The sequence below is a fragment of the Peromyscus maniculatus genome, chromosome 3, assembly GCF_049852395.1.
Source record: "Peromyscus maniculatus bairdii isolate BWxNUB_F1_BW_parent chromosome 3, HU_Pman_BW_mat_3.1, whole genome shotgun sequence".
Classification (NCBI taxonomy): domain Eukaryota; kingdom Metazoa; phylum Chordata; class Mammalia; order Rodentia; family Cricetidae; genus Peromyscus; species Peromyscus maniculatus.
Window position 1 is genome coordinate 152,237,178 of NC_134854.1, and position 10,536 is coordinate 152,247,713.

The 10,536-nt window shown below is 38.7% G+C and overlaps 1 protein-coding gene across 1 annotated transcript in view; it reads right to left on the reverse strand.

Annotated features, from left to right (window-relative positions):
- The window catches only part of LOC102922253 (NKG2-A/NKG2-B type II integral membrane protein-like), a 32,541-nt gene extending 22,661 nt beyond the window's left edge, over positions 1 to 9,880 (reverse strand). The window contains exons 1-5 of the mRNA XM_042274617.2: positions 9,682 to 9,880; positions 9,247 to 9,348; positions 7,668 to 7,718; positions 7,024 to 7,175; positions 5,126 to 5,226 (exon numbers count right to left, since the gene is read on the reverse strand). Of these exons, the coding sequence (XP_042130551.1) occupies positions 5,126 to 5,226; positions 7,024 to 7,175; positions 7,668 to 7,718; positions 9,247 to 9,348; positions 9,682 to 9,856 (581 nt within the window). The 5' untranslated portion in view covers positions 9,857 to 9,880. The remainder of the gene's footprint in view (positions 1 to 5,125; positions 5,227 to 7,023; positions 7,176 to 7,667; positions 7,719 to 9,246; positions 9,349 to 9,681) is intronic.
- Positions 9,881 to 10,536: the final 656 nt, after the last annotated feature.

The following is a 10,536-nucleotide window of genomic DNA, read 5'->3' on the forward strand; positions in this document are numbered from 1 at the left end:
GTATTTTGTCCCGGGAAATTGTTAGAGACATTTTGTGGGGTTTTTTTGTATGTTTTATTGTGGTCATTGTTACTTTACACTCTGTTTCTCTTCCAAGAAATAAGGTACATGTCTGACTGACAGGGATGTGAAAGCCCCCTGATGTCTGTTTGATCTGGATTGTTGTTAGTGTGATTGAGTCTGGAGGGTCACTCTCCACAGAGCACATCAGGCTGTCATTGTTCTTGGAGCTTTGTTGGTTGTCTCATTGGGGCAAAGTTTTTCTTTCGTGTGCCCTTGGTCTTGTGTGTAGTGTGTTAACTGTTTTCATTGTTGACTTGACTGTGACGGACGCTATGGGACAGTCCCCTTCTTCTCCACTAGACCTTTGCCTAGCCCACCAGAAGGATGTGCGAGCCACAATCGAGGGGCTTGCTTGCTGTGAGTGAGGCCATCATCATCTCAGTGCTGATGTGCCGGTACTTGGATTGTCTGTGTAAATGTCATCTGTTTCTACTACTCATCTCCCTTATTTTCCTGCGGGGAGGAGAGAGAGGCACAGCGAGGGCCACCTCCCTCCCTCCCTAGCTCTCTTGCTATCAGGACTGCAGGCAGCTGGCTGCTCTCACGAAGGTGGGGGTGCGTGCTCTGGGTACAGGTGGGCTAAGATTCTCATGTCCTGCTCTGGACAGGGCAATGGCTGCCTGCAACTGACAAAACTGTGTGAACACTGAACAGAGAATCTGACTTTAGTCAGAGGAGTTAACAAAAACTTTTTTTTCAGGAACACTGGCAGCCAAGGAGATACTTTATGACCACTGCTCCCCCTCCCTTCCTTTACTGTGATAACTTCAAAGTCTCTTCTGCCAGCTAGGAATTTCTCTTGTTAACCCTTCTCTGTCCTGATTGTGAAACCTCAGTAACCTCCCCCCCCACAACTTCATCCCCTACAGACAAAGAGAAGCTAAAACCAGGATTCTTAAATGTAGATAAGAACTTAGACGCCTTTTTCCAGGTGGCTTTATCAACTACAGAAACTTAAGAAAACACAGAGTTAGGATATATGACCATCTGACAGAGACTAAGTGGTCATAAAACATCCCAAACTCCCCAAACTCCCCAAACCCGGGAGACAGCTCATAAAACTCCTAAACACGGTTGCTAAACTAATGAGAAATAAAGATAACATGAAAAACTACTGATATGAACCTAAAGAGGGACGCGGGCAGTGGGAGATGAATTATGTGGTCTGTGCTAGCCTTACAAAGAAAGACATGTGCTCCTTCCAACCTCCCTGCTGTGTGTGAGAAGTTTGGAACTAGCCCCCCTGCCGAGGCTTGTAAACTTCATTTGTATAAACCTTGCTTTTGCATTCTGTACCTGAGGTCTCCAGTGGCTTCTTTGGGGACGCGATCTGGGCATAACACTGATATTGCTTAATAAAGAAATGTTAAATTACCAGTTCAAGATACTGGGGAAATTATGCTTTGTTTCCACAGGAAAAATAAAAATTTACATGGGTTTTGGTCATTTGAGTTCAATGTGTTACAAATACTTGCCATCATTTAAGAAAATTGGTTTCAAATTATTGTTGGTTAAGACAAAAGTTTAGATAAATGATTTTTGATATGAGGAAACAGTTTAAGATATAAAAATTTAAAGGCTTAAGCATGTCATGACAGTTTAAAAAAATATAATGAAACTTTAAGGTCTAACTAAAGTTTAAGTAAACATGTTTCAGATTTCTTTCTCTTGCTATTCTGCTGTTACATGGAGACTCCAAAGGGTCATAGTTTTAAAAATGTCTGTCTACTCTGCAGGTATGAATGAAAATGTGGCCACATGTATGTTTGGTTTTGAATGTCTGAGTTTGCATGCATGTCCTTTGTGTTTAGGAATACAAGTTAATACTAGTCATCTGGCTATCCAGATACTAGTTTAAAGCATAAACTGTTCTATTTAAAATAAAACAAACTGAGAGGTATATTTGACTAATATATCTATAGGAGAACAAATTAGCCTGGTCATTATTACCAAACTTAGAGATATTTTCAAGATTAGGCCTAGATTTATTTGGCTCAGATACATTTAATAGATAATTGTCCTCAAACCTGTCAATGATCTGATGAATATGACATTTAAATTATTTGATTAAAAACTTACTATCAGAAACAGAGACTCCTAGCTCCCCAGCTCCTAGCAATGACTCCCAAGGTCTCCAAAGAAGATATGGAATGACAAAAAGATGCCACCTGAATTGCGAAAGACACTGACCACAGGGCAAGATGCCCCAATGCAACACCTGCCTCCAGGACCCAGCCCAGACTGTGGACAAGTAGTAGGACACTGTCAGTCTTCCGTGTCCCTATTCCACAGAAAAGGTACTCTGCCTTATGGGCTTGATGGTGGTAAAAGATTGATGTTGTTCTGACTGGTACCTCCAACACTATAGAAACCTGGGTAAGGGGTTGATCACTGTAATTTATAGGATTGGAAGCTTCTTGGTCTGCACTCAGATATAGTTTATCCTTCTCAGATCTCTGACAGTGCTGATGACTAGGCTAGCTCTAATTTTGTCAGCATGGCAGCATCAGACAACCAGATCTTTCTGCAAGGCCATAGCTAGCTTGTAAGCTCACTTTTAAGAAAATGTTCTAAGATGTAAAAATTTAAATAAATCATAAAGGTTCGGATATGAGTCTAAAATAAGATATGTTTCAGATTACTCTCCTGTTCTATGGTTCAGAGCTTAACATTTAGGAGTCCTGATGAGCTGGTAGAGCAATGACCACTTACTGTTCAGTCACAAGTTCAACATTTTGGATTTGTTTTAGATGTCATATAGATATGTCTAATGTAAGCCTAAAAGTGCTTTTCACCAGGCTTAAAATCTCTGTCCAACTTACACCTGGCTTTCTGGACAGAAGTAAAATGCCCAAACCTGTAGTTCTTGTTGGGATTCAAAGTTGTATAAGTCTACTTCTGCTGTTTTACAGATACCCATTATCTGCTTTGTCTACAATATGGATTTCAGTACAGATTGGTAATACTAATGTATCTAAAACTTTTATGTCATTCTACAAAAAGGCCTCAAAGGATCAAAAGAGTCATAAAAACATAGATCCACTCCACAGAGGTCGAAAGAACCCCAGATAAGTATTCCTAAAGATGTTATTTTTCCTCTCTCCTGGTCTTGGGATTAGTGCTTTCCCCATCACTAAGGGTATGGACCTAAGGTTTCAAATAAGTTCATAAATTTTAACCTCTCTTCCTAGTTTAAATCTGTCTCAACAGATTTCTACTTGGCTGGCAGACACCTCCAAGTTTCAGTTGCTGACTCCACCACTCCAGACGACTGTGGACTCCTCCGGACGTGCTATAGGCTAACGTGGACCAGCCCAGCTAACATGATTCTTCTCTGTCCCTATGGGGTCAGGCAGCTACATGCTACTGACAAATGCCCCCTGCCCAGTATTTGACCAGTTTTTCAGCCTTTTGGGGGAGGGGCCCTGATAACGACGTCCCAATGCCAGCTTGAAGCAGTTCCAGAAAGAAAATACATCGTCCCATTTTCCTTGTTCAAAAAAGGCTGAAATGCTGGGTCAAAAGAAAACTCCCTGGCATAGAGACCAGATGGCTATTTGTACATGAACTATGCATGGCCATTACAGGCCATGAGTTACTAAAATAGGCCATGAGGTACCAAATGTAATGCCATAATTTTAAGATTAAAATTTGCCAAAAAGAAAACGGGGGAGTGAAAGACCCTAGCCCTTCAGGCTTACACCCCCAAGCCTCAGGAATAGAGAAAACTTCAAGCACCAGGAAATGAGAAACTAAAAATCTAGTTCCAAGAGCAACCTGACTTAGCCATTGTTCAATGTCCCCTGCAACCATATAACAATGTAAAGAGATTTCTGGTAAGAGATGTGCTCAACTGTGACTGGGATAGTTGCAGGTGTTCCAGGAAGGACCACCATGACCTGTGTGTAAACTCCACTCCCGCCTTGATACCCCCCTCCCCTTTGAGGTTTCAGGAAAAATGTACCTGTTGACACAAATTACCTGTCTGTGATCACTCTGTACCCAGACCATGATCTTGTGAAACGAAATTGTATGGGAATTGTAATCTTGTGGGTTTTTCCTTTATTATCCTATATGGGGCTTCAGTAAGATGCGGCTCTTGCTCTTAGGAGCAGGGTTTGCCCTTCTATATAGAAGCTTTAAAGAATCCCCTTGGCTTTCTACCCTGATCCCCACCCTCCTGGACCCCTGATTATTTTCCTTCTCCTTCTCATTACCTTTGGTCCCTGGGCCTTTCAGCAGTTGACTCGGTTTATCAAAAATCAGATTGATTCGGCCTTACCACGACACGTCTCGATTCATTATCACAGAGTAGATGCCAAGGAGGCTGGCCAGGAGCCCCATCAAGGACTCAGATTCAGTGTCCTAAAGCCCTAACGTCCCCACGGTCTTGCTAGAGAGTACTCAATGACGGGAATAGTACAGGGCCCACGCAGGAGACAACAGTGTACAGAGGTCGTTGAGACCGGCTCAACATGGCACCTGCCATGCGTGGGAGTCCCCCTGTATAGCCTAAGACAGAGGCTCTCTCGGACCTCCACAACCCCCATCACATGGACTTGGTCCATTTTTGAGAAAAGAGGAGGATATGTTGGAGACCGACTCTGGATAGCTGTGTCTTGAACCTTGTGTTACCTGCCACGATTTATCAAGCCTCGTGTAAATAAGAGGCTTTTAGTCTAACCTAGGAATGTAGGATTAAATAAACCTCTTTAAATCAGCTAGCTGCAGGGGCCTGGGACCAAAGCGACCTCCTGCTGACCCTCCTTAGGAATTTTCTTTGTCCTCTCCTCACTCCTGCTCCCCCTCCCTACCTGAAGCCCTGTTTATAAGCTCTAACACCAGTCAATAAACCGAGGCCTTGACGCAACTCAGACTGCTTTGTCTTTCTTCACGCGCTTGGTCTCCTTTCCCTCTCGCCCCCCATTGATTCACAGGTGGTCCCTCCTCGAGACCCTCGAATAACCTGGCCTGCTGGACGGGTCAGACACCACTCTTCTGAGGTCTCCTTTGTATGATTTTCTCTATGTGTGTATCTATTGTATTGTTCATGAAAACTTACTTTGATTTCAAAGTTCGGTCTTTATTCCCAACCCCTAGTTGATTTCTGCTCTTCCTAAAGGCTCCAGTCCATGAGACCAGTGAGAGCAATTTCAGAAATTCCTACCAGAGAAACAAGGAATTTTCATCAGTATGAAGGCTCTTATTATTTTTTAAACAAAGTGTATTCTGTTGTAGCATTGTTATTGTCCAACACAAATCAACATATTAAAGTTGAGAACACTTCTTACACTGCCAACACACTCACATATGTGTTTAATTTTGATCTAGAATTTTAATTAACTTTTTAATGGTTATAGTTAGAAGTTTTATTCTTTTATTAGTAGGAAATTTCACAATTGATTTATGTAACTTAATAGATATTTATTCTAACAACAAAACAACCAGGGGTTCAAACAAATTTCCAGAAACTATGCATGAAATTTTCTAGGTGCTGTTCACAAATCAATTTTTCTGCTCTTTCTCCCAGTTCAGTTTTAGAAGGAAGGTTATGGTTTACTATTGAAGCAATGACTGATGCAGTGGACAAAATTTCTGTTTTTTAGGTACCACATTATCATTAAGTACCTGAGCCTCCACTCTTGTCTATAACCATAGAGATGGATTACTGAAGGTAGCATTAATGCTTCTCTTGGCTACTGTTATAAAAACAAGGGCAAACTTGCAGAGTAATGTTAAAAGACACAAGCAAAGAATTCTGAGGACCTGAAACAAAAAGCTGAAAGGGCATGACACCTGAAGATAAGGGACTATAGAATGGCAGGACATCCTGTCTCCCTTGTCCAATGGAAGTAAATGACCTTACATGTGCTCTTCCAGAACCTGTGAAACAGCAGGTGGATTATGTGAGCTCTCTCCTCCATGTGTAAGAGAGACTGGTCAGCAGCACTGGGAGAGGCTGAAAGCACCTAATGGGCTGATTGTTCATAGGAAGTGCTTCTCCTACTTTTCAGGGACACCAGAGTGGGAGCTGGGAGTACAGAGGGCCATTTAAATGCCTCTGTCTTTAAGGGTGTGACACTCACTTCTTCCCTCCAGGAACACCAGATAAAGTAGGTTTTAGAATGTCATACATACATAACAGGGCAGTGAAATTTAGCAAACTGTAGATCAATGCAGTAAAATGGATCAATGATTTTCTCTAAGACCATGAAAGAGTAATTAGTGGTAGTTTTTAACCTTCCAAATGGTGCAAAACTTTAATACAGTCCCTCATGTTCTGGTGACCGAAAACCATACAATTATTTCTGTGTTGACTTCATAAGTATAATGCTACTATTATGAATCATAATTTAAATATCTGATATGGCTTATGATCCTAGGTGACCCCTGTTGAGAGGGTCATTCAACTGTCAACGGAATTTCAAACCATGGTTTGAGAACCATTGTGTTATAGGATGTCTCTGTAACAGTGCATACATATGTTTGATCCCTGTCTTATAAAATTCAAAGGCATGTGTGGCTAACTATAGCAAAAGTCAGAAAAAAGTTTTTATACAGGAAAATCTGATAAGAATATGCATAGGGAAGGGACATAAAGGAAATGGAAATGCCTGGCTAGTTATCTGACTATAATTACCTCTACCTAGTTACTTTCTGATCAATATTATCTATCATAAATGTGTAGATTATTTTGAGTGTGGTAAAAGTAAATGGCAAAATTAATTTCAGACAAATGCATTTGTACAAGAATGGCTTTCATAAAATAAACAAATAAATCTTGAAATAAATATTCACCACCAGTACACAAATATAAATAAAGCATTGTAAAATAAAACAATGGAATATTATACTGAGTTGTAAATACATGAAATATGTATAGGAATGTGAATGAGGTCTATACACTTCCCATTGACAGAAAGTAAGGTCAAGCAATGATTGATACAAGACTGCTCTTACCTGCTCCTCTTCATTATCTATGTAAAGCAGAGTAGAGTTTTTGGAAGTGCAGGACACTAAACTGTCATTCCAAGTTTTTCTCTCCACACCAATATAATAACAATTGTGGGAATATGATATCCACTCCTTTGAACAATGACTACAATGGTGTACTGAAGAAAGATGAATTTAATAGTGAAAATTAATATTTTCCTAGTTTTAAACGTTCATGTAAAATATGTATCTGCACAGCCTAGAGGCTGATAAATATGCATAAAATATACACTCAAGCACACAAAGAAAAGATTCTGCCCTATGGTTCTGTGTTTATTTGTCTATCTAAACTAAACAAACAAGTCTTTACCCTACACATTTTTCAGAGTCACTGAACATAAGCTCTATTCTAGAACAGTGAGTTTATTTCTGTCTTATCATAGTTCACCAGCAGGAACATTAACCCAATTATTAAAAAATTTTCTGGTCATTTTATTTGAATATTTCTTATTGGACAAAAAAGGTATCATCCTTAATATTTATTGATGAACATGTAGTGCTCACGTTTCTAGTTTTTTTTCCCTAGAAATCTATTATCACCTTTGCATAGCTTTAGTCAGACACAGAATATAATGTGTACAAGAATCAGAACTTTGACAAGAAAAGTGTACCTTTCTGTGATCTAGTCATGGAGGAGTTAAACCGGGCCTTTGCTTCAGGATCTGGAGAGTTAAAATAATTCTTATGAAAATAAACCTTTAAAATATTGTAACAATTTTGGTTTCTTAGTTTGAAGCTGATGTACTGTTTTAATAAGGATACAGTGAAATACAATTGACATTGTCAAAAAATAATATGATGAAAACTACTTTAATGAAAGACCAAATTTCAACATTTTATATCATATAACCTACGTAAAAAATCTCTTTCAAAACAGTGTCTAAATAAAGAGTTTACAAGGTTCTAAACTATGTTGAGTAATGAAATCATTGATAAATTCAAAAGTAGACATTTCATATAATTGCTCTAATATTCATGATATTGACAAAATCATAATAACCATTCCACATTTAATCCAAATATATACATTAAAATTTAAATTAAAAGCTACTGTTCTTTCTGCTTGTTCTTTTTTTCTGCTAAACATTTTTAATTTATTTATTTACAAAAAGCATTTGTTTCATTTTACATACCTATCCCAGTTCCCCCTCCCTTTCCATTTCCAGACCCTCCCCAATCTTAGAAGCAATATGAACTTAATAATGAAAATTAATTTACATTATTGCATAGTTTTGAACATACATATATAAAATAAGCTATGCACCTTAGAATCTGGTTCATAAAAAACAGAATACACACTCAAACACACTCAAGTCCATATAAAGAATATAAGCCAAAACCAAATTCTCTCCCCAAATTTTTCTTCAAAATCACTGAATACAACCTCTATTCTAAAAGACAGAATTCATTTCTGAGGCATCATAGTTTGTCAATAGGAAACTTAAGCCAATTATCAAAACTGTTGCATAGTTATTTTACATGATTATTTATTTCATGACAAAAGGGATTATCATCCATTAATGTTTATTATGAGAATTTACTGTTCATGTCTCTAGATTACTCTCTTCCCAGAACTATATTACTGTCATCACATGGCTTAAGTTAGGCACAGAATATAATGTGTACAAACATCAGAATGTCTATAATTGAGGTGTTCCTTTCTGACTTGTAATCAGGAAGAAGTGGACCTTCTCCTTTGCTTCAATAGCTGGAGAGTTAAAGTAATTCTTAGTAAATTTAATATCTAAATAATCATAACATTTTTAATCCCTTAGTTTGAAATTTATGTACTATTTGAATTAGAGTAATACAGAATATAATTGCAATTACTGTATTATGAATAATATGGTGAAAACTTTGGAGAAAATTAGTTCAACGAAATACTAAAGTTCACCAGCTTCACAGTACAACCAATTGGAAGGGGGCACTTTTAAAACTTAATTTGTTTTCTTAGTAAAGTATTCTAAATTGTGTTGTTGAATTATAAAGTCATAATCGCTATACTTAAAAGCAAACGTATTATAATACCCTGTTATTTATAACTTTGAAAAAATTAGAACAACCATTCCACATTTAATCAACATATGTGCTTAAAAGTAAAAGCTATTTTCCTTACTAGGAAGGAGCATTGAAAGATGCTTTGTTATTAAAGAGGAAAGCGCCCTTATAATCTCTCAAGAGCATGCTTACATGAAGTGACAAGTCTGGTTGTTATCACCAAGGCTACCAATAAGGCAAACCAGATGATGCCCAGGATCCCAGAGATGAGCTTTTCTGGAGGTGATAAAAAATCTGCAGAGATAAATGGAAGTGATGAGAGAGAAAACAGACACATTTTCACAGGGTTTACAGAGAAGGGAACTTGGAGAATCAGTAGAAGAAATAAATTCCTCAGGCCCTCCTCTATGCTGTAATTGGTCTGTAGACAATATCATTGCATTTTCAGTGAACACAATGATCATACATTCTTACAACAATGTCTGAATGAAAACTGATCACACCTTAAATTATAACACCATGGGCCAAGTTAAGGTTTCCTTTCCTCCCAGGAAGAAGCCCATTCCTGACTGCATGCCAGCCGGCACCCCAGAGCAGTTAAACTGAAAGGTCCATCCAGTGCCTTACTTTTGCAGTGGCATTGCCTGCTGATCTCGACATGCTTCTGGGAAGCATTTTGAAGGCTGAACTCCATCAGCTGATTTCCTGCTGGGTTACTGAAATGGAGCTGTGAGTGGCCTTGGGTTTCCCTTGCTGCTTCCCTGGGTCCTGAGGCATTTTCAGTTCTGAGCAAATGACTCATGACTCACACTACAGCCCAGTGACATGTGCTATGGTGATTCTACATAAGAAGCTACACTTCCTGATGCAGTCACTAAAGGAGGAGCCCAGAGAACTGGAGCTTTTGTACAGTTGAAATATCTAATTTTACCTTGGGCTTTGAACTCATGTGTTATAGTTAAAAAAATAAAATCTAGAATTCATTCTGGCTTGAGCCTAATAACATGTGACTGTTAAAATATTATTATTATTTGGAATCTAATAGCTCTGTTTATTCTTCTAAAATCTAAGCTCAAGTATATATAACATAAAGCATGTAAACTAGTTAATACGAAGGTTAGTATGCCAAGCTCTCAATTGTGCCCTCTGGGATAAATCAATACGTTTTTTACCAAAGATACACAGAGCCCAAATTGGAACACTTAAAATCCACACTTCATCATCAGGTCTCTGGAGTCTGAAGGTTTAATTATATTGATTTAAAAAAAAAAACACAAACGTGAGTGGATGACAGACTCTCCACAGACAAGGACAGGGCCTTGAGACAATCCTCCAGTGTGTCCCATGCACTTGGATTTCTCTGAGGTGTTTAGAGGATCCACATCCCAGTTTGATTCCCTGCAGCAGAGCTGTGCCTCAGTTGTTCCACATGAGCATTTGCAGGGTACCCTGGACTGACTGGGCTGGTGGAGACAAGGGAGC